Source organism: Loxodonta africana, chromosome 10 (assembly GCF_030014295.1).
Source record: "Loxodonta africana isolate mLoxAfr1 chromosome 10, mLoxAfr1.hap2, whole genome shotgun sequence".
NCBI lineage: Eukaryota > Metazoa > Chordata > Mammalia > Proboscidea > Elephantidae > Loxodonta > Loxodonta africana.
The window spans coordinates 12329525-12354039 of NC_087351.1; the positions used below are offsets into that span (position 1 = coordinate 12329525).

General features: G+C 45.3%; 1 protein-coding gene across 1 annotated transcript in view; it reads left to right on the top strand.

The window, feature by feature from the left end:
- Window positions 1–13026, top strand: part of TGM5 (transglutaminase 5) — a 39904-nt gene extending 26878 nt beyond the window's left edge. The window contains exons 7-13 of the mRNA XM_064291959.1: window positions 4754–4892; window positions 5504–5607; window positions 5705–5944; window positions 9919–10284; window positions 10838–10998; window positions 12501–12634; window positions 12813–13026. Of these exons, the coding sequence (XP_064148029.1) occupies window positions 4754–4892; window positions 5504–5607; window positions 5705–5944; window positions 9919–10284; window positions 10838–10998; window positions 12501–12634; window positions 12813–12966 (1298 nt within the window). The 3' untranslated portion in view covers window positions 12967–13026. The remainder of the gene's footprint in view (window positions 1–4753; window positions 4893–5503; window positions 5608–5704; window positions 5945–9918; window positions 10285–10837; window positions 10999–12500; window positions 12635–12812) is intronic.
- The last annotated feature ends 11489 nt before the right edge of the window (window positions 13027–24515 follow it).

Consider the following 24515-nt stretch of genomic DNA (forward strand, 5'->3'; position numbering starts at 1 on the left):
TAGGTGCCACAATCTGTGCTTAACCTCTTAAAGATTAATATTCTTGATCCCATTTCCTGTGCTCAACTGTACTCCCTGAGTAACAGACAGAACTCAAGGATCATGGTTTAGTTCTAAATTGCACTCCCCTCTATCAAATATGACCTGGAGATGGCATATCTGAAAGGCCAAGGCTATATAGCCATCTGCTGATTATAAGGGACAAGTAAAGGCATGGGTGGAGGAGGAAGAAGTGATATTTTTACCATTTGGAAGCTAAATGCATCCATGGAAAATGTAAAGATGATAAAATTATCACATTTAACTATTTTATCATCACATTTAACACAATTTGACTCTATTAGCTGAAACATTGACTGTATTGCTCGGTATAAGCTATGGAAACAAAGCTGACTGAATGCATTTTGGTCAGTTGAACTCTAACTTTCCATTAATTTTTCTTATAAAATTGGAGCCACATTTCCACGTAGGAGAAAAGAACTGTTTGGAAGATCTCAAGGCAAGTCCTGAAACACATTTGTGTTTTAGTACATTACCAGTGCCCAACACCAGTCACAAGTAAAGCTATGCTTCTTTAGGGCAGGAATGGCTTTCTTTTTTATATTCGGTGCATTTAACCCACTGCCTGGTCCATAGCAGGAGTCCCTGGGTATTGCAAACAGTTAAGTGCTCGCCTACTAACTGGAAGGTTAGTAGTTCAAACCCACCCAGAGGCTCCTTGAAAGAAAGGCCTGGTGATCTGTTAGAAAGGTCACAACCTTGAAAACCCTGCGGAGCACAGTTATCTCTGCATACGTGGGGTCGCCATGGATCTGAACCGGCTAGATGGCAACTGGTTTGTTTGTTCGTTTTTGGTTTCTGGTCCATAGCAGAGGCTCAACACCTGCAGTAGGGTGAAAGTTGAATGGCTGAGTGAATAAACATAGTGACTAAAGCTGGGAGGATGGTGTAACATACCTTGGGAACTCTGTAGTCCTTTCCTTACTCTGAGCTCTTGTCCACTTTTGCCCAAGTGCACCCAAACACTTAAGCCTCATGTGGATTTCTTTTTTGTAAGGGAATCAACTCTCACAAAATCATCAATGAGAGAGTCACCCAAGTCCTATGTCAAAGCGTGAGTTACCAGAAACTGCAGAAACCCTGTTCATAGAGGGCAACTCACCTCAACAGGAATTTAATGAGCATCTACTCTGTGCCCAGCACTACGCTGGAATGAAGAAATACAAGAAAAGTATCTGGTTTGAGCCCTACTCTAGGGAATTTGTAATCTGACTGACCAGCTGAGACAAATGTATGTGACCACAGAGAACTTAATCCAGGGGGAAATGTGTGGCACAGGCAACTGGAATTATGAGAGAACACCACGAAGGAGATAAGCATGGCCTGGAGTAGTTGAACTTCACAGAGGAAGGTTCCCTAGGACAGCTGGAGGTTCAGTGATGTTGCGGTGCTGCTGCCTGGCAGTTAGAAGCTTTGAGATCAGAGAAACATGAGCCCAAGTCTTGCCCTGGCTCCCCACTTTCTGCCATGTAACCTCAACCTCGCTAAGTACCAGGTTTCCCATCCTTAAAGTCAGGGTAATCATAGGGCTGTGGAGCAGCTTAAGGGAGACAAAGTCTGTGCAGACCTTGGCACCCACAATGGTGATGCTGTTGTTGACTGGAATGGAAGGTTGGAAAGGAGTTCTGGTTTAGACTGAAAGGCAAAATCAGTCGGGGATGTGTTTAGTGACAGTGAAGTCTCCATACAGGCTCAAGATTCACATTCAGGAGTCGGGGATTCAGAAGTAAGGATTGAAGTTGCAAGACAGGATGAGCTTTTTGAGGGAAGACAGAAAAAAAAAGAGAGATTGAAGGCCCGTCAACCTGTATGTGCAGGATTTTGGCTGCATGAATCTGATCGCTCTTATCTCTCTTAGTATGATGCTGAAGCTAAAGCCTTGGCTTCACCCCCATGTGCGAAACCATTCTTGTCCCTCCGTGGCTTCATTTTGTTCCACTATGACAAGCTGTTGCCCATCCCTGCTCACAAACCTGATGAGTAATGAGTGAGAATGCCTCAGTACAGATCCATCGTCACTCAAAGCTTAGGCTCCACTGACAGTCAAGCTTGGTACCCAAAACATAGCCCTCAGCCACCAGTGCTGTGCTGAAGTTGGAAATCACCCGAATGGACAAAAGATTCATGAGAAATTATTCATTTACAGTCATCAGCAAAGATGCCCTGAGTATCTGCAAAAGACCTGGCCTGTATTGTTGATGACTGTTTAATAATAAAGATGAATAATGAGCAATTTCTGCCCTCAGGAAGACAGGCTTATAAACAAATAATTACAAGCCACATGGTCTGGTCTAACAGAGAACTTCAAAGTGCTAAGAGACAAATTACCTGTGCCAGGATGGAAAAGTGCCCATCGAATCATGCTAGCAGGCATTGACGCCATCAATTGGCCGTTGGTGAATTCCTAAGTCAGGGTGAAGAATGGGAGGAGGCTTGCTCTCTGCTCTCCCTCCACCCCTCCTTGGCAAGTTCTCCTGTTGCCGCGAGTGTCATCCACCCTCCTGACTGTGCCCATGCAATGTCCCTGAATCCCTCTCTTGCCTCACTCCTTCTTATGTTCCTTCAGTGGCTGTTTTTCCAACCTTCACCCTTACCTCTAGGCTGTCCTGTGCCACCTCCACCTACAATCCACTTGTCATCTCTGCCCATTCCCTGCCCTAGCTCTCTGGCCCTGTCCAGACCTGCCATTCGAGAGTTCACGGCGCCCCTTTGTGTGTCTCTCCTCCGCCTCCTGGGCCACATCCCAGGGTGTGTCCCCACCTGGAGAAGCTTTGTGCAAAGCGCAAAGCAAGAAGAATAAAGGTGATGATTGAACAAAGTGATGACCGTAATTAATGTCATTACCCATGCAGAAAAATGCTAAATGGCAAATGTTTTGTTACATATTATTTACCACAATGAAAAAAAAAAGGAGCATCATCTAAAAACTACAAGCAATTAAATGTTTAGCATAAATAAATATTTAAGCTAAAAACTATAAATGTTGGAAACCAAACCAAATGACAGTAACATGTGTAAAGAACCCTTAGAAATATTTACACTTTTGGACTCAGTCATTTTACCTCTTGGAATATTTTCCAAGGAAATATTTATCAACAAAGATATTCATCCCAGCATTATTTACAACAGGAGAAAAATACTGAAAACCAACTAAAAATAACTGCCAGTAGACACCATGCTTTGGTGAATATCTGATAACAGTGAGAAAATGCTTGGGTTGTGCTTCCTGCTACCCACTGCTGCGGAGTCGATTCCAACTCACAGGAACCCTACAGGACAGGGTAGAACTGGCCTATGGGGTTTCCAAGGCTGTGAATCTCTACAGAAGCAGACTGCCACATCTTTCTCCCAAGGAGCAGCTGGTGGGTTCAAACCACTGACCTTTTGGTTAGCAGCCAAGTGCTTAACCACTGCACCACCAGAGCCCCTTTGAGATGTACAGTGAAGTGAGCATACAAAATGTTGAGCTGTGTGCACAATACTCAGAGGTGGACTCAATTAAGAGCACAAGCCAGGTGAGACCAGGATTTGAGTGACTGCTCTGCCCCTTACTAGCTGTGCAACCATAGTCAAGGAAGCAAATTCTTCTTAGCCTCTGATTCTTTGTCTTTAAAAGGTGGATGATAACAGCAGTTGGTCTGAGGATGTTATTGTCATTGTTAGGTGCCATGGAGTCAATTCCAACTCATAGTGACACCAAGTGACAGAGTAGAACTGCCTCATAGGGTTTTCTTGGCTGTAATCTTTACAGAAGCAGATCACCAGGCCTTTCTCCCATGGAGCCTCTGGATGGGTTCAAACTGCCAACCTTTTGATTAGCAGCCAGGCTGCTTAACCATTGTGCCACCAGGGCTCCTCATCTTGAGGATAATGTATGTACCTGCCTGGGAAAAGCTATTGTTGTTGTTGTTATTGAACTGGGTGGGTCATCGTTGGACTTGAGGGGACACGGATCCCTAGGGCATTTGGTGGTGGGATGTTGTTGTGTTTAAAAGAAGGCAGAATGGAGAAAGTACAGCCAATGACAAAGAAAAGAAGTCGGCTGGCAAAGGACAGGGCTGACCCCTCAGGAATAAAGGCAAATGTCTACCTCCTTTCAAGGGTTTCTCTACCAGGTACTGACTGCTTTTCTATGCTTTTGTTACGTTTCCTTCCCTTCCTGGCTTTTTCTTGAGAGGTTTCCGAGATAATACACCCATGAAAAAGGAGGAATAAAAGTCACAGAATTCTCTGCCTGAGACTCTGATGGTCTCAGCCAATGATCCTAACCACAGAAAGGAACTGGATTCCAGCTATTTGATTTGAAGATGGAGATTTTTCAGCCAGGATAGAATAAAGCCAAGTCAGGTGGCAGAGTCTTGCCAAAGGAGGTGTGCCTGCCCCACCCTGCTGGCACAGGCAGGAGAACCGACGACTTGCTCGACTTTCTGTTGGCCTTGGGAGTGCTTGTCTGAGCAACCAGCACCCTAATCTTTGCATGGAGTCTCTCCCACATACCTCAGGGAGACGAGCTCAGGAAGGTGGGAGGGAGCTTGGAGATGTCGCCAACCCAGGGCCTTGGGCAGCTCCTGCCCAGTCCTGCAGATGTCAATGATTTCCCTAGGGAATGATTTCCCTCCGCCCAGGGCCCAAGTCTAGGAAGCCACAGAGCTCCTGCGTGCACAGCCCACAGGTTTTCCTGCTCTTTCTGCAGTGATGAGGTGCCTGGGGATCCCCACCCGCGTGATCACCAACTTCGACTCTGGCCACGACACAGACGGGAACCTGATCATAGATGAGTATTACGACAGCACGGGGAGGATTCTGGAGAATAAGAAGAAGGATACTGTCTGGTGAGAGACACTGCCAAGCAGAGCCAAACCCCACTAGAGGAATCAGGGTGGGCCTGCGTCCATGGGCTACTGCCCCGCTCATCTCCTACCTTCAGCTTCCCCATGCCCCAGTGCTTGGTGTCCCCGACCCTAAGGTTGAGGGACAGCTGAACCAAAACCAATGACTCGGGCTTTAGAAGCCTCACACCTAAGAGCACTCTGCCCAGGGTTGAGGGTTTCGTCTGTCACCTCCTTCACCTATCTTTCAGCCTGTGGCTCTGACCAGGGGAGCCTGAAGTCTCACCTCCAGGCACAAAGATTGAAAAAGCCCCAAGGACTTTATATAGAGAAAGTATTCTTAATTTCTGTTGACTCTGGAATCCTTCACTCTCCATTCACATTCGGAGTCAGCAGAAGAAATCTCTTTTCTGGGTGGCAAATTGAGGATCTCAGAAAGAAGTTCCATCACTGTTCATACCAATGAGGTTTGAGGCCCTGTGGTGTCCTAAGTCTGTCTGTCTTTCTAATAGTACATCTGCTCATCTATCCTCTGCCTTGCTCTAGAAAGAAGACAAGCAGTAAAGCCTCTCCCTTTAGCTTCGTTTGACACTAACTTCTCTGGTTTCTCTCAGGAATTTCCATGTCTGGAACGAGTGCTGGATGGCCCGAAAGGACCTCCCTCCTGGATATGGAGGCTGGCAGGTGCTGGATGCCACACCTCAGGAGACAAGCAACGGTGAGGCCCCAGAAGGAAGGCAGAGCCCACTCCCACAGACGCTGCCCCTGCCCTGCCTGGCCCTGAAATCCCATTGAGGCTCTTCTGTTCTCCTCAGGCCTCTACTGCTGCGGCCCTGCCTCCGTCAGAGCCATCAAAGAGGGGGAAGTGGACCTGAACTACGACACGCCCTTTGCCTTTTCCATGGTGAACGCTGACTGCATGTCCTGGCTTGTCTACGGAGGGAAGGAGCAGAGACTCCACAGGGACACGAATTCTGTTGGCAATTTTATCAGCACTAAGAGCATCCAGAGTGATGAGCGGGATGACATCACGGAGAACTACAAGTACGGAGAAGGTGCGACCAAGCCAGCTCCACTCAGAAGCCAAATGCTGTGGCCACAGCCAGCTAGGGCAAGCTTCTGTGGAACCAGAGCTTCTGTGGGGCAGGGATGCAGCTTTAAGGTCCCATTTCGAGGCATCCCCTCTGCTCACTTCCTCATGTCCACCACCACCCCACATCCCAGGGACCCCGCCACAAGATGCCACGTTGATTGCAGGGCCACTGAGAGGCGTCCACTAGCAGTATACACACTCCTCACCCCTGCCTCCCAGGAAAACCAACCTCCTGCTGCAGATGGCTCTCTGACTAATGAATTTAATTACTTTAACTTATTTTTTAATTAATTGTGCTGTATTAAGTGTTTGGAGGACCGGCCAGACCACCAGCTAGCACCGAGGTTGATGTAAAGCCAAAATGCTCACCCCTACCCTCACCCCCTGCCAGGGCTGGGCATGTCAGAGATGGTTCTGAGGTGTGAGCGTCCTGGCAGGTGCTTCTTTCCTAAGCCGCAGGGCAAAACGATAGCTACGGTGGTCAGGGGCAGACTTAAAAAAGCCAGTTACCATCAAGCTGGTTCTGACTCATGGCGGCACCACATGTGTCACAGTAGAACTGTGCTCCAAAGGGTTTCCAATGACTGATTTTTTGGAAGTAGATTGCCAGGCTTTTTTTTTTTCTTTCCTAAGGCGCCTCTGGGTGAGTTTGAACTGCCAACCTTTTGGTCAACAGTCATGTGCTTACTGATAGCTCTTTGTCCCACCCAGGGACTAGTGTAGACTAACTCCTGGAAATTGAAAAAGGCCAACAACCAGGGAACCAAGAAAAAATATCCAGTCCATGAGAGTGAGAAAGGGCCAGAGGCAGGATCTGAGCCACAGAAAGTCAGGAATGTGTGTAGGAGATGGGGGCTGGGAGTAGCTGAGCTGTTGCTGGGAAGACTGGTGAGTGGGTGTCTGTGGTTTGTCTATGTGAGCCTTTGGGGCAGACTCAGAAGCTCCAGAATCCAACCCTAGGAAGGAGATATACAATGAGAGACAAGCAGTGAACACAGCCCAGCAGTAACTGACCCTCCACTCCCTATTGACACTGGGGTTTGTCTTGGTTGGGTTGCCCTAGAAACAGATCCTGAGACAAGGACTCAACAACAAGTGGTTTATTTGTGAGGCATTTCCAGGAAATACTGGTAGGAGTATGAGGAAGCGAGACAGGGAAGGGAAAGAAGCCATATGGAGGGCATTATCAAGCTTGTTGGTGCCCTGGTGGTGCGGTGGTTAAGTGCTCAGCTGCTAACCAAAGGGTTGGCAGTTGGAATCCACCATCCGCTCCCTGGTACCCTGTGGGACAGTTCTACTCCGTTCTATAGGGTCACTATGAGTCTGAATCGACTCAACGGCAATGGTTTGGTTTTTTGGTATCAAGGCTGCTAAAGAGCCCTGGTGGTGTAGTGTTTAAGTGCTTCTCTGCTAACTGAAAAGTCTGCGGTTCGAACCTACCAGCTGCTCCTCGGGACAAAGATGTACCAAAAGCGGGGTTTTTTTTTTTTTGAATTATTAAAATATTTTATTGTGTTTTAGGTGAAAATTTACATGGCAAATTAGGTTCCCATTTAACAATTTCTACACATTTTGTTCAATGACATTGGTTACATTTTCCACACTGTGTCAACTCTCTCATTATTTCCATTCTGGTTGTTCTGTTTCCAGTATCTAGTTTCTCCACTTTTGAGTAGATGTTGACTGTTTGGTCTCATATAGACCATTTTTTAAAGAAGCACAGTACTCATGAATGATATTGTTTATTTTATGAGCCAACCTGTTATTTAGCTAAAAGATGACCTCATGGAATAGTTTTGGTTCAAGGTTTAAAGGGTGTCTCAGGGCAGTAAGTCCCAGGAAGTCTTCCACTCTCAACCAGTCCAGTAAGTTTGGACTTTTTAAGAATTTGAGTTCTGTTTCACATTTTGCTCCCAAACGTAGATGCGGTTGTGGTTCATGTAGACTACTAGTCCTATGGACTAGTTTCTTCTCCGAGTCTTTGGTTTCCTTCACTCTCTTCTACTACGGATACGTAGAGACAAATAGCTGTGTCTTAGGTAATGGTTTTTTAAAATCAAGCCTGTTAGCACTATGGACAGCTGGAGCTTAATCTTGCAGGGGAACATTGGGAGTAAGGTTGCCAGGTAAATTACAGGACTAAAAATATTTTAGTATAAGTATGTCTCAAATACTTTGGACATGTTATCAGGAGGGACCAGTCCTTGGAAAAGGACCTCATGCTTGGTAAAGTAGAGGATCAGGGAAAAAGAGGAAGACCTTCAACAAGATGGATTTACACAGTGGCTGCAACAATGGGCTCAAGCGTAACAATTGTGAGGATGGCACAGGACTATGCGATGTTTCGTTCTATTGTACGTTCTATTGTCGCTATGAGTCAGAACCAACTCGGTGGCACCTAACAACAACAACGTCTCAAATTATTTGTTTATCCGAAATTGACATTTAGCTGGCCCTACATTTATATTTAAGGCCCCTAGGTGGTGCAAATAGTATGTGCTTGACTACTAACCTCAAGGTTGGAGGTTTGAACCTACCCAGCCCTGCATGGGAATAAAGGCCTGGAAGTCTGCGTCTATCAAAATGACAGCCGAGAAAACTCTATGGAGCGGTTCTCTTCTGTAACACATGGGCCGCCATGAGTCAGGAGTTGTTAGATCTGACAACGCTATGGGGAGACGGTGTAAACGTAGAGCAACATCGCAGATTTACCCTACAGAGAAGCAAGGGCCTGGGGTATTTATTCACCAACTCCTGTCAGCCCTTGGCTGAGGTGTAAATTCCATAGCACTTCTGGTCTGCCCCATGCCTGGCTGGGTCACCTCTGGGGGCAGAGAAAGCCTCAGGCAAAGGATACCAGGTGTGCTAATGCATGAAAATAGGGTCCGTGGGCACTGAAATGGTAAATCCAAGAAGACACCGTGGACACAGCCCTTGCTGTAGAGGTCTGTGGGGCTCTGCTATGATCCCCTTGGGGGTTCGGGGTTACATTCTGGCGGGATTGAGTGGCCTGCTCAGCCATGGCTCGTAGGCCAGCAGTATTCTGTCCCCTCCCATCAGCCTGACAGGACCTGGGGGCCAACCTGACCACAGATAGTTAATCCGTTTTGTATCTCTCTGGGCCCACTCTCCCTGCAGCAAATTTCTCGAGAGTCAGGACCTGGAGTTAGAAGAACCCCCAGAGTGAGGAGATAAAGATGGCCTCTGCCTCAGGGGTTGCGGTGAACGCACTCTGGGTGGGGCCAGGCTCTGGGGACAGTAAGCACTCAGTAAAGGCAGCTGCTGGGATCCTTAGGGAAGCCTGGGAGAGTTTCCCTGCACATTCTGCCCAAGGGCGCCTCTCCAACCCAACCTGCTGAGGCTGAGCAGGGAGGCCTGGGCCACGCAGACAACCCTCATTGCCTGTTTTGCTTCTCAGTTTCCCAGTTCCCGGGAATTAGCCTACGTCTGACCAGTAGTTTGGTTTTGGACCAGGAACATCATGCCCTTCTCTCTTTGAGAGGTTTTACTCTTCCACACTTGTGAGCCTTGTCTTTGCTCTGGGACCTGGATAAAGGTGAAGGGTCAAGGGCACAGGTTTTAATGTCAGACAGGTCTGGTTTCTGCCTGGACTCCAAATCACAACTGTGTGACTTGGGCAAGTGACATGACCCCTCCCAGCCCCATTTTCCTCATCTGTATTATGGAATAATAATAATAATAATATGTGTCTCTCCTGGTTGATGTGAGGATTAAAGGTACAAAGTACTCAGCAAAACCTGGCACTTAGGAAGCACCCAGTGAATGACAGGACGGATTTATCACTGGAAATGTAGGTCTCAACACCCCCACAGACATGGCTGGTGTAGGTGTAGGTGCTGGGGGGGTGGTGCTCAGCCCAGGCTTACCCCCTGGGTCAGCCTGGCCCACAGCTGGTGCTATACTCTTCCCTCCCAGGTTCCACTCAGGAGAGGCAGGTGTTTCTGAAGGCTCTTCAGAGACTGAAGGCTGGAAGGTTCCAAGGACCCCACCGAGCAGATCCCCAGCCTTCCTGGCCGATGACACTGAGCCAAGGTGGCTCTAGGAGCTTGGGTACACCACCACTTCGGCCCAGTGATGTCGTCCAGGTCTCCCTGAAATTTAAGCTGCTCGACCCACCCATCATGGGCCAGGACATAAACTTTGTCCTGCTGGCCCACAACATGTCGTCCCAGTTCAAGGACCTCAGAGTGAACTTGAGTGCCCAGTCCCTGCTGCATGACGGCAGCCCCCTGCCCCCGTTCTGGCAGGACACAGCATTCATCACCCTTTCTGCTGAAGAAGGTATGGGCTCTGGGCATGGGCATGGGTCAGACTGTGTCCACAGAGTGGGTTATGTAAATGCCAGCAGGGGGTAGGAGTGGACCCCTGGGATACCTCCCTTCCTACTTCTTTCTCCTGCACAGACGCCTCCTCTCCTCGCCTTCCTCCCTTCCTTTCTCCTCCCTCCCCTCCCACCCCCCTTCTCCTCATTCTCCATTCTCTCCTCCTCCTTCTATCCCTCCCCTTCTTTATCACCCTAGGGAAGGAGCCTCAAAAAAAAAAAAAAAAAAAAAAAAAACCCAGTGCCGTCGAGTCGATTCCAACTTTAGTAGAAAAAGTGAGTTTTGGAGTCATCAGACCTTGGTTAGAGCCTTAGCTCACCCATTTACTAGCAGAATGACCACGGACAAGCCATTTAGCCTCTCTTAGCCTCCGTCTGAAAAGCTAGTCCCTGCTCCACAGGGGCTCAGGACATGTTGGCTCCCTCCTTTCCATGGAAGAGTCTCCCAGATCCAACCCAGCCCCAGCTGATTTTCCCAGCCACTCTCACCTCTTTCTTGTGTTCTCTCCCTAGCAAAGACCCATCCCTGCAAAATCGCTTATTCCCAGTACAGCCAGTACCTGTCAACAGACAAGCTGATCCGCATCAGTGCCCTGGGCGAAGAGATGAGCTGCCCTGAAAAGATCCTGGTGGACAAGATCATCACCTTGGCCTATCCTGGCATTGTGATCAATGTAGGCAAGAGCGCCACAAATGGCTGGGGCAGGGGTGCTTCCTGAGACCCAGGTGGTGAGGGTGGAGCCTCTGAGAGGGCAGCCTGGGCCTGCTCAGCAGGGGAGCCCCTTCTTTCCTCGGCCTCTTCTGGTGGCCCAGCTACTGCCCCACCAGGGAGGGGCGGGTTTATCTGAAAACGCTCAATCCTCTGCACCACTAGTGGTCTCTTGGTGGGTCCTTGAGCAGGGGCCGTGGGGAGGTGCGGAGGCCTCCCTCTCTTGAGCCATCTCTCACTGTTAGCCTCCCCCAGGGCCAACAGTAGACACTGTAAGTTCAAATGGGAAGGCCCTGGGGGGAACAACACTGCCTGAAAGGCCGGCTCAGACTGTCCTTTGCTGGCTGTACATCCTCAGACAAGCTCCCGGGCCTCTGCTTCTCCAACTGTCAAATGAGAGGATTAGACGAGGTAGCCTCTGAGGGCCCTTCCTGCTCTCACATTCCATAGTTTCCTGAGTAGGAAGGCATCACTGGCTCCCTTCCCTCCAGTGCTGGCTCCCCTAGGCCAACCAGCCTCCTCGGCCTGCCAGCTGAGCTAGTGCTGCCCCCTGGTGGGGTGAATGTGGCAAAGCCAGATGCTGAAGTCCATGTGAAAAGTGCAGAGTCCCTGAGTGGTGCAAATGGTTAAGCTTCTCAGCTACTAACCAAAAGGCTAGAGGTTCAAGTCCACCCAGAAGCATCACAGAAGAAAGGCCTGGCAATCTGCTTTGGAAAAATAAGCCCTTGAAACCCTATGGAGCACAGTTCTACTTTGACTTACGTGGGGTCGTCATGAGTCACTGTCGACTGTTGGCTCCACAGCAACTGGTCAAAAGTGCACCCAGGTTTCCTGAGGCCACTTCCCTCTGTCTGCAGCCCTCGACGACCCCTTGTCCTCCGCTCACGCGTGAAAGGAAATGAGCCTGTTACGATAGGAGGGAAGGAAGAAGCGGGTGGAATGAATAATAAGAAGAAACAAACAACCAAAAACTACCCAAGAAAAGTCTACTCCCTCAAATGTTTCACGAGGATCCTTTGGGAGTTCTGGATTCTATCACCCTTGGACGAAATCCTTGGAGCAGAGGAAATCTGACTAGACACTCCCAGTTCCCGAGACTTTTTCATCCCCTGAGTCAGATGGTATAAAGTGTTTTACTTTACAACCCAGCACAAATATCCATAGTTGTCTAACCGAAACAGAGTTTTATGTAACAAGAAACAAAGGTTTCACACAACAATACTTGCATTTATCTTGTGGGATGCATTCTGATACGTTCGTCTCTTCCACTTCAGTTTTCAAATTACTAATCACAACTCATTAACTTGATTCAACCCATAGTTGCAAAAATACAGCCCCAGGAAGTCCAGCTTTCTGTAAACAGGGTAGGGCCAATGCCTGAGCTGCCGTAGGCCTCCCGTGAACGGTCAGCGAACAGGTGAAAGAGGACGAATTCCTTCTTCCTTTCATTTTCATCTCTCTGTTTAGGTTCTAGGAGCTGCCATTGTGGACCAGCCACTCTCCATACAGGTGATATTTGCAAACCCCCTCTTAGAGCAGGTTGCCAACTGTGTGCTGACCGTGGAAGGCAGTGGTCTCTTCAAGAAGCAACAGAGAGTCCTGTAAGTACCATGGGTCCTCAGGCTTCTCTCCCATTTTTATCCAGGGATTAGCACTGTTCTTTTTTCTGGACAGGCCAGACTCTGAAAACATCGGGGATGGGAGAAACAAGGGAACTGCATGAGGGCTTGGGGGCTATCATAATGCCTACGTTTTTCTGACATTCACTGTCTGCTGCAGCATTGGAATCCTCAGACCCCAGCACCGGGCCAGCATCACCCTGGAGACTGTTCCGTTCAAGAGTGGCCAGAGACAGATCCAAGCTAATCTGAGAAGCAACAAATTTAGGGACATCAAGGGTTACAGAAATGTATATGTAGGCTTTGGGTTATAAATTCTGGGGCAATAGCTGGATGTATCGATTTCAAGCTTCAGGAAAAGGACCAAGTTCAAATGTAAGCTGTTCCATTCCCCACCACAACAGAGGCTTCACAGGGCTCCAAGGGGAGCAGAAGGGGGATGCCCGGATGGGTAGCTCCTTGAGCCGTTTGGAGGACTCTGTTCCAGGCCCAGGGATTCCCTGGTGTCCCACACAGAAGTGTGAGATGGCACAGAGGTCAGAGGACACCGATTGGACTTGGCCAGGACTTACTGCCCCTGGAGGTGGAGGAAAGATGAAGACTTGCTGAGCAGCTTGATTGATGGAATGTGCTAATTCCTTAGTACCAATAAACTTTAGTCCTTGCTCTGATCTCCTTCACCCCCTGTAATTATCACTTACAGCAGCTCCCGATTGTTCCTGGATGTTGGAAGTGTCCTATTGCCCCAAAGCCTGAGCCCATTCTCTCAAGAAATATTCAGTTCCTTGTGTGTGCCTAGCAGTCCCTAGATGGTGCGAATGGTTAACACATATTCGCTGCTAACCAAAAGGTTGACAGTTCAAGGCCACCCAGAGGCACCTGGGAAGAAAGGCCTGGTGACTTGGCTCCTAAAAATCAGCCATTGAAAACCTGTGGAGTACATTTCTACTCTGAGATACGTGGAGTTGCCATAAATCGGAGTCAACTCGACGGCAACTGGTTTTTTTGTTTGTTTTATGTGCCAAGTAAGTGCTCCTGAGTGTAGGGGATAAAGCAGTAAACAGAGCAGAGATCCTGCCCTCTTGGAGCTTACATTTTAGTGGTGGGTGTGTGTGCACAGACAATAAAGACATCAACAAATAAATAAGATACAGATAGTGAAGTCAAAATCCAGTTAGAAAAACAACCACCTCTGTAGGTGCTCCCACATACTACTGAATAATTTGTGTCTTGGAGAAAAGCCTGGATGATCTCTCACACTTGGCCTTTCTTTGAATCCCTTCCCATATCATATCCAAGAAGTCCATCAGTCCTAATAGTTCCAGCCTTTTTGCTCAAAGTCCACCAGTGTATTGTGGCCCTTGATGGTGTTTGGAGGACTGGGGTCCAGGATAAGAAGCTAGCTGAATAGTGCCATGAGGCTGGATTTTGGTAGAGAGTGAGGTATTCTCTGACTTTTCTACTGGTTGCAGCTAGTGTTTATGGGAATTCAAACTCTACCCTTTCTGGGTCTTACTGAACACAAAACAACACCAATCATTATCCCCTCTTGGGATTCATCTGCTTTCTTGTCACACAAAGATCTGTGTGGGGTAAGCATGATGCACCTCCCTCCAGGTGTTGGCTATGTGACTGAGGCAGCTGTTTAGGGCATGTATTATATGGGCACCCATTAAATAAGGAAGTTAAATACTTCCATTATATGTAAACAAAAGGGCAAGTGTGGTTACTCAGAGGGAGAGACAAGGGTATGGTGGGAATTATACAGTAGGTTGACAGTCCTGTTAGAGAGTGGGCTGAGAACCAGGATCTGGCAGCAGAGAGCTGGAAGCAACATACGATTATTTCATCCTATAATTATTGCCTTTGAATCATGAAAAATAATTTGAGGAAAACACTGTAGAGGTGAACACCTTACAGAGATAATGATTTCTGAAGTGTTTGGAAGAATTTAAACAACACACCCTCCAACTCTTTCATGAACACTGGTTTTAACACCGCGTTCATTAACTTTCTCACTCAACAAATATTTATGGAGCTTCAGTTAGAGCTCAGGCCCTGGTCCAGGCACTGAGAACACAAAAAGGACCAGTGTCTTCCTGCCGTCAAGGAGCTCAAGTCTAAGTGTGTGGAAACTGAAAAGTTATAACTTAGAATGGTAAGAACCACCATTGGGGTGAGTCCAAGGAGTTGTGGAAGCACAAGGAAGGGCAACTAACCAGACTTGGGGTCATGGATCAAGGAAGGCTTCCTGGAGGACATGCCACTTAAGCTGAAAGCTAAAAGACTGGGAGTTAGCTAAATAAAGACTCAGGATTGGAAGGGGTAGGTGTGGGGTGAAGCAGTGGGGAGCTGCAAGTCACTCAGATAGCTAGAGATCAGAGTGAGTGGGAGCCGGTGGCAGAAAAAGTGAAACAAGAGCCAGGTGTGAAGAGCCTCAGGTGGTGGTGTAAGGAGTTTGGATCACATTCATCTTCAGGCATCTATTTCCTCTAAGGATTGGATTACGTTTGCCACCTGTCATGTTAGTGTTCAGGGTAATTCAATTTTGTAGAGTCAGAGTAAACTTTATGTGATTTGAGATACACTCAAAGGACTACGGCACCCTGGTCTGCCATTCAAAAAACACCCACTGTCTTTGAGTCGATTCTGACTGATAGCAACCCTACAGGACAGAGTAGAACTGCCCCATAGGGTTTCCAAGGCTATAAATCTTTATGGAAGCGAAAGTCATGTCTTTCTCCTGTGGAGCGCCTGGTGGGTTCAAATTGCAGACCTTTCAGTTAGCAGCCAAGCACTTAACAACTGTGCCACCAGGGCTCCTTGGTTTGCAATAACCCAAGCCAACAATGGGGGCCTGTAACTCCCACCAGTCATTTCTTTGGGTTAAAGCCCTTCTTTAATGCAAAGGTTGCCTTTCATCCGCTTATTTAACACCTTTTGAGTGCCTATGTGTTGAATGTTCTAGGCCTCCAGGATAGAGTAATAAATCAGGCAAACATCCAAACCCATCCCTAACCCCTCAACCCAAGCCCCAATGGAACTCAGTATGATTTTCTTCATACAATACTCAGTTCAGCTCCAGGCACAAAAAGAGACTTGTAAAGACTTTTTGAAGTCTTCTTGAAGTCTTAATCCCTTATGATGTATCACACTTCACAGTTTACACAGTGCTTCCATACATTTCAACCTCACAACACCTGTGAAATCTGTATTGTTGTTATTCCCATTCTGTGGATGAGAAAACTGAGAGTCAGAGAAAGTTAAGTGAATTGTTTAAGGTCTGAAAGCCTGAAAATGGCAGAGCAAGACTCAACCCCAGGTCTTCTAGTTCTAAATCTAATGCCTTTTCCTTCTACCATCACTTTCTTGCTATAAGTATTGACATAATTAATAGCATCATCTATTATTTATCGATCACCCGATCTGCCAGTCACATGACCCAGATTATATTGGTTCATCCTCATAACAGACCTTCAAGGTAAGTCCCACTTTATGGGGGAAAAACCTGAAGCACAAAAGTGTAGTGGACACTGTCTTAGTCATCTAGTGCTGCTATCACAGAAATACCACAAATGGATGGCTTTAACAAACAAATGTATTCTCACCATCTAGGAGGCTAGAAGTCCGAATTCAGGGTGCCAGCTCTAGAAGAAAGCTTTCTCTATCTGTCAGCTCTGGGAGAAGGTTCTTGTCATCAGTCTTTCCCTGGTCTCTGAGTTTCTCAGTGCAGGGACCCCAGGTCCAAAGAATGTGCTCTTCTCCTGGCACTACTTTCTTGGTGGTATGAGGTCCCCATGTCTCTCTACTCTCTTTTATGTCTGAAAAGAGATCAGCTTAAGATGCAACCTAATCTTATAGATTGAGTCCTGCCTTATTAACATAACTGCCTCTGACCCTGCCTTATTAACATTGTAGAGGTAGGATTTACAACACACAGGAAAATCACATCAGATAACAAAATGGTGGACAGTCACACAATACTTGGAATTATGGCCTAGCCAAGTTGACACACATTTTTGGGGGACACAATTCAATCCGTAACAGTCACTTGTTGATTTGTTTTTATTTTTTGGCTTTCCAGCATTCATCTCCCTTCCTTTGGTAACAGCACCCCGACTTCTTTTTTTCCCCAAACTTCTTTTTGAGGAATCCTTTTTGTGCTTGGAGTTCTTAGCACTTCTTGAATTGGTGGCTTCTGTTTTGAAACATTCTTGGCATTATCTCCTCAAACATTTCTCCTGCCCCATTCTCTCTCTTCTCCTTCTGAGACTCCAATTTCACACAGAATTTTTCCGTAAGTCTTATGCTTTGATCTTTATTTCCCATTGTTTTTTCCTCTTTATGCTTTATTTTGGGTCTTTCCTATTGATCTGTCTTCTAGCTCACCAGTCTTCTCTTCTGCTGGGTTAAATCTGTTGTTAAACTATTGTGTTTTTAATTTTCATTATTGTATTTTTCCATAATATCTCCATTTAATTCTTTTTTATAGATTTCAATCATCTACTGAAATTCTACAAGTTGTCATCTATTTTCCTTGAATATAATAATTATATTTTTAAAAGTCTGTGTCTAATAATTCCAATATCTGGATCTCTTGTGGTCCTATTTCTAATGTCTTGTTTCTTGCTATACCTGGTAATTTTTGGCTGAATGTTGGATATTGTGTATGAAAAAATGTAGAGATAATGTCAGGCTCTGGATAATGCTAATGTCCTCCAAAGAATTTTCTTTTTGGCAGGCAGTTAGGGTAGGGGCAGAGCACCATAACCCTGGCTGATTTGAAACTGGCTTTCAGTCTTCGTAAGGGTTGATCTATTTCTTATTCTCCCTTATTCCTGAGGTATATTCCTTCAGGGGCTCCAAGTAAAAGCCTGGAGTGTTTATTAGTACTTCTTCCTGATTGGTGGCCTTAGAATGCCAATTTTTATTCTCCAACCTTGTGAGACTGCCAGATTTGCTCAGATTCTCAGGCTTTCGTTTTCCAGTTATGAATTAACAAGTACCCATGGCACTAAGTGTCAGGTTCATCTCTCTGTGCTTCCCTTCTCTCCAAAATCCCTCACATTCTTGCTGTCTTGCTGGCTTCAAACAGATATTTAAAATATTTTATCTAGCTTTTCCAGTTGTTATCAGGAGGAGGGTTGATATCATGCTAGTCTGCTATACCTGGAAGCAGAAACCCTTGAGATTCAAAAAGAAGATTAAATAGAGAGAACTTACCGGTGCTTTGGATTACAGGCTAATGTGAAATCAAATGCAGGGGATTTGAGCTGGAAGACCCCAGTTTGAACCCAGTTTTTACCATAAACTGTGAGGCTTTGGAAAAGCCTCAACACCTGAAAAGCTTAGAGATAAATTTCTAGTGTGTGGTCAACATGTGTATAGTTAGGTTATGATGTGCATTTTTAGCCTCATCTTTAGCTCTGTTTTATCTTCATTTCTATTCATCTTTCATTGTTTGCGTCATTTTAATATATGCTTTTCTGTAATATTATGTTTCATTGTTGTTGTTGTTAGGTGCCGTCGAGTTGGTTCCAACTCATAGCAAACCTACGTACAACAGAATGAGCCACTCCCTGGTCCTATGTCGTTCCCACAATCATTATTATGCTTGAGCCCATTGTTGCATCCATTGTGTCAGTCCATATCATTGAAAGTCTTCATCTTTTTCATTGACCCTGTACTTCACTAAGCATGATGTCCTTCTCCAGGGTCTGATCTCTCCTGACAACATGTCCAAAGTATGTGAGATGCAGTCTCGCCATCCTTGCTTCTAAGGAACATTCTGGTTGTACTTCTTCCAAGACAGATTTGCTCGTTCTTTTGGCAGTCCATGATCTATTCAATACTCTTCACTAACACCGCAATCTAAAGGCATAGATTTTCTTCTGTCTTCTTTATTTGATGTCCAGCTTTCTCATTCATATGATGTAATTGAAAATAGCATGGCTTGGGTCAGCCCACCTTAGTCTTCAAGGTGACATCTTTGCTTTTCAACACTTTAAAGAGGTCCTTTGCAGCAGATTTACCCAGTGCAATGTGTCTTTTGATTTCTTGACTGCTGCTTCCGTAGGTGTTGATTGTGTATCCAAGTAAAATGAAATCCTTGACAACTTCAATCTTTTCTCCATTTATCATGATGTTGCTTATTGGTCCAGTTGTGAGGATTTTTGTTTTCTTTATGTTGAGGTGTAATCCATACTGAAGACTGTGGTCTTTGATCTTCATCAGTAAGTGCTTCAAATCCTCTTCACTTTCAGCAAGCAAGATTCTGTCATCTGCATAACGCTGGTTGTTAATGAGTCTTCCACCAATCCTGATGCCCCATTCTTCTTCATATAGTCCAACTTCTTGGATTATTTGCACAGCATACAGACTGAATAGCTATGGTGAAAAGGTAAAACCCTGACACACACCTTTCCTGACTTTAAACCACACAGTATCCCTTTGTTCTGTCCAAACAACTGCCTCTTGATCTATGTACATTGTTCAAACAAAACGCTGCCCGGTCCTGTGCCGTACCCACAATCATTGTTTTGCTTGAGCTCATTGTTGCAGCTGCTGTGTCAATCCATCTCATTTTCAACACTTTAAAGAGGTCTTTTGCAGCAGATTTTAGTCTTCTAAATCTCTAATTTAGTCTTCTAAATTTAGGTTCCTTTTTTGGTATCAGTATTTGTCATTGAGTTGATTCCAACTCACAGCGACCCTAAAGGACAGAGTAGAACTGCCGCATAGGGTTTCTAAGAAGAGCCTGGTAGATTTGAACCGCTAATCGCTATACCACCAGGGTTTCTTTTTGTGGAATGAAGCATTAAAATAAATGTTTCTTCCTTGAACCTGTTTTCTCACTAATAAAGTTGGAATAATGATCCTTTACCTAACTTACAAGGTTGCAGTTCAGATCACAGGAGATAATGTATGTGAAAATACTTTGTAAATTAACTACCAGCATAATTAATTTATTTGAAATTGGGAGTCATGTTGGACGATCTTTCTTTTTTTTTTTTTTTTATTGTGCTTTAAGTGAAAGTTTACAATTCAAGTCAATTTCTCATGCAAAAACTTATACACACATTGTTATGTGACCCTAGTTGTTCTCCCTATAATGTGATAGCGCACTCCTCCTCTCCACCCTGTATTTCCCGTGTCATTTCAACCAGCTCCTATCCCCCTTTGCCTTCTCATTTCACCTCCAGGCAGGATGGGCCCACTTAGTCTTATGTGTCTACTTGCGCTCCTCACCAGTATCATTTTATGTTTTATAGTCCAATCTAATCTTTGTCTGAAGAGTTGATTTTGGGAATGGTTTTAGTTTTGGGTTAACAGAGAGTCCAGAGGCCATGTCCTCTGGGGTCCCTCCAGTCTCAATCAGACCATTAAGTCTGATCCTTTTACTAGAATTTGACTTCTGCACCCCACTTTTCTCCTGCTCCATCAGGGACTCATTGTTGTATTCCCTGTCAGGGCAGTCTTTGGTGGTAGCTGGGCACCATCTAATTCTTCTGGTCTCAGGCTGATGGAGTCTCTGGTTTATGTGGTCTTTTCTGTCTCTTGGGCTCATATTTTCCTTGTGTCTTTGGTGTTCTTCCTTCTCCTTTGCTCCAAGTAGGTTCAGACCAATTGATGCATCTTAGATGGCCACTTGCTAGCTTTTAAGACCCCAGATGCCATTCACTAAAGTGGGATGCAGAGCATTTTCTTAATAAACTTTGTTATGCCAATTGACCTAGATGTCTCCTGAAACCATGGTCCCTAGACCCCTGCCCCTGCTACTCTGTCCCTCAGGGACAGTGTATTGTATTCAGGAAACTTCTTGGCTTTTGGTTTAGTCCAGTTGTGCTGACTTCCCCTGTATTGTGTTTTGTCCTTTCCTTCACCTAAAATAATTCTTGTCTACTATCGAATTAGTGAATACCCCTCTCCTTCCTCCCCACTCTCATAACCACCAAAGAATGTTTTCTTCTGTGTTTAAACCTTTTCTTGAGTTCTTATAATTGTGATCTTGTATAATATTTGTCGTTTTGCAGTTGGTTAATTTCACTCAGCATAATGCCTTCCAGATTCATCCATGTTATGTTTCATGGATTCATCGTTGTTCTTTATCGTTGTGTAGTATTCCATTGTGTGAATATACCATAATTTGTTTATCCATTTGGATGATCTTTCTTTTCCTTTACCCTTCAAATCCTGTCTATTAGCATATCTTGTCCATTTAACCACCTACATTTCTGTCAAATCTTCCCTCCTTTGTCTTCACCAATACCTCCCTGACCAGACCACCATCTACCTCTCACCTGAACCATTACAGTAGCCTCTTTTTGGCCATTTTTAAAATGCAAATTGACCATATTACTCCCTTGCTCAAAATATTATTCAATGGCTTCCCACAGCTCTGAAGATCAGATACAAAATCCTTAGTTCAACTCTGCAAGATTAATCTCTTGCTTTACCTCTCCCCATCGCTCTCTGTACTCCAGCCCCACTGGCCTTCTTCCAATTGCTCCCTGCCTTAGGGCCTTTGCAATCCTGTTCTCTCTCCTCCCACTCTGCCCTTTCCCTTGCCCCCACTGCCTAGCTAACTTATATTTATCCTTCAAGTTTCTCAGGTAAATATCATTTTCCCAGGAAAGACTTCCCTGACCTCCACACCTAGATCCTAGCACTCAGAACTTCTCTTTTATGACACTTATCACAATGGCAAGGACATCATGCTTGGTAAAGTAGAGGATTAGTGAAAATGAGGAAGACTGTCAATGCAATAGATTGATATAGTGGCTGCAACAATGGGTTCAAATATAATAACAACTATAAGAATGGCAGAGGACCAGGCAGTGTTTTGTTCTGTTGTACATAGGGTTGCTATGAGTTGGAACCAACTTGATGGCACCTAACAACAATAATAATCACAATGTCAGGTAAATAATTAGTGGTATAAGCACTTAGTAATGTCTGTTTTCCCCTGGTAGAATATAAACTCCCTGGTAGCAGGGATACAGCTATTATTGCTCTATTGTTTTGGTTGTTAGTTGCAAGTGAGTCAATTCCAACTCATGGCAACCCCATATTTGCAGAGTAGAACTGCTCCATAGGGTTTTTAAGGTTGTGACCTTTCAGAAGCAGATTGCCAGGGCTGTCTTCCAAGGTACCTCTGGGTGTGTTCGAACCACCAACCTTTTGGCTAGCAGTTGAATGTGCTTAATCATTTGCACCACACAGGGGCTCCTATTGGTGCCTCATTCAGTGCCTGATACACACTAGTGCTTAATAAACGTTTATGCCACAAATGAATAAATGAGTCTTCTTGGGTACACACCAGCTGAGGACTTGTTTTGCTGACAGGCCTGGCAAGTTGGGAGGTGTGGGTTCAGTAAGAAGCAGAAGGACGGAACTGTCTGGTCACCCTTCCTTCCTTCCTCCTCATGCCTCCCACTCACCTTTCTCCAGCTCAGCCGAAACGCAGCACTATCTACCTCATTACGGGCTCTCCCATAAATGCCCCAAATGAAATACTCCCAGAGACTGGATGTTTGTGATGGTTTCATGTAAACTGTATCAAAAAAGAGAAGATTCTCTTTGCTAGTACCAGAAATGTAACAAACCCCAAATGGGAATTCAGCCCATGGTCCCTGCATTGCCTTTCTGGTTGGGGTCTCTCAGTGAGAAGAGCAGTTCTTTCAGCCACCCTTTTCTTTTCCTTGCAAGTTTTTGAGTATTAACACGTAACATATGCTCATGGATCAAATACAAAAGAATGTGCAGGAAAAAGCCCCATCCTTATGCACTGAATTTTCCTGTTTTTAGGCAGCAACTTTCCAAAAATGATCTATACAAACACAGGCAAATTTATATATAGTCTTTCAGGGGCATTTCTACAGAAAATAGCACCTATGGTAGTTAGTTTTAAATTGCTGAATGATCTCTCACAGCTGGCAGTGGAAAAGGCAATGGCCGATAGAAACTACTTGTTAGCGCCCTGCTCACACGGTGCCCAGGGCATGTGTCCTACCTGCCATACCCTAGTTGTTGTTGTTGTTGTTAGGTGCCATCAAGTCAGTTCCGACTCATAGCGACCCTATGCACAACAGAACGAAACACTGCCAGGTCCTGAGCCATCCTCACAATCTGTGTTATGCTTGAGCTCATTGTTGTAGCCACTGTGTCAATCCACCTCGTTGAGGGTCGTCCTCTTTTCCGCTGACCCTGTACTCTGCCAAGCATGATGTCCTTCTCCAGGGACCGATCCATCCTGACAACATGTCCAAAGTATGTAAGACGCAGTCTTGCCATCCTTGCTTCTAAGGAACACTCTGGTTGTACTTTCTCTAAAACATATGTGTTCGTTCTTTTGGCCGTCCATGGTATATTCAATATTCTTCGCCAACACCATAATTCAAAGGCGTCAATTCTTCTTTGGTCTTCCTTATTCATTGTCCAGCTTTCATGTGCATATGATGCGATTGAAAATACCATGACTTGGGTCAGGTGCATCTTAGTCTTCAAGGTGACATCTTTGCTCTTCAACACTTTCAAGAGGTCCTTTGCAGCAGATTTACCCAATGCAATGCATCTTTTGATTTCTTGACTGGTGCTTCCATGGCTGTTGATTGTGGATCCAAGTAAAATGAAATCCTTGACAATTTCAATCTTTTCTCCATTTATCATGATGTTGCTCGTTGGTCCAGTTGTGAGGATTTTTGTTTTCTTTATGTTGAGGTGCAATCCATACTGAAGGCTGTGGTCCTTGATCTTCATTAGTAAGTGCTTCAAGTCCTCTTCACTTTCAGCAAGCAAAGTTGTGTCATCTGCATAACACAGGTTGTTAATGAGTCTTCCTCCAATCCTGATGCCCCATTCTTCTTCATATAGTCCAGCTTCTCGGATTATTTACTCAGCATACAAATTGAATAGGTATAGTGAAAGAATACAACCCTGATGCACATCTTTCCTGACTTTAAACCAATCGGTATCTCCTTGTTCTGTCCAAAAAACTGCCTCTTGATCTATGTAAAGTTTCCTCATGAGCACAGTTAAGTGTTCTGGAATTCCCATTCTTCAAAATGTTATCCATAATTTGTTATGACCCACACAGTTGAATGCCTTTGCATAGTCAATAAAACAGAGGTAAACATCCTTCTGGTATTCTCTGCTTTCAGCCAGGATCCATCTGACAGCAGCAATGATATCCCTGGTTCCACGTCCTCTTCTGAAACCGGCCTGGATTTCTGGCAGTTCCCTGTTGATATAGTGCTGCAGCCATTTTTGAATGATCTTCAGCAAAATTTTGCTTGCGTGTGATATTAATGATATTGTTCTATAATTTCCACATTCGGTTGGATCACCTTTCTTGGGAATAGGCATAAATATGGATCTCTTCCAGTCAGTTGACCAGGAAGCTGTCTTCCATATTTCTTGGCATAGACAAGTGAGCACCTCCAGCCTGCATCTGTTTGTTGAAACACCTCAATTGATATTCCATTAATTCCTGGAGCCTTGTTTTTTGCCAGTGCCTTCAGAGCAGCTTGGACTTCTTCCTTCAGTACCATCGGTTCCTGATCATATGCCACCTCTTGAAATGGTTGAACATCAACTAATTCTCTTTGGTATAATGACTCTGTGTATTTTTTCCATCTTATTTTGATGCTTCTTGCATCGTTTAATATTTTCCCCGTAGAATTCTTCACTATTACAGCTAGAGGCTTGAATTTTTTCTTCAGTTCTTTCAGCTTGAGAAACGCTGAGCATGTTCTTCCCTTTTGGTTTTCCATCTCCAGCTCTTTGCACATGTCATTATAATACTTTGTCTTCTCGAGACACCCTTTGAAATCTTCTGTTCAGTTCTTTTACTTCATCAATTCTT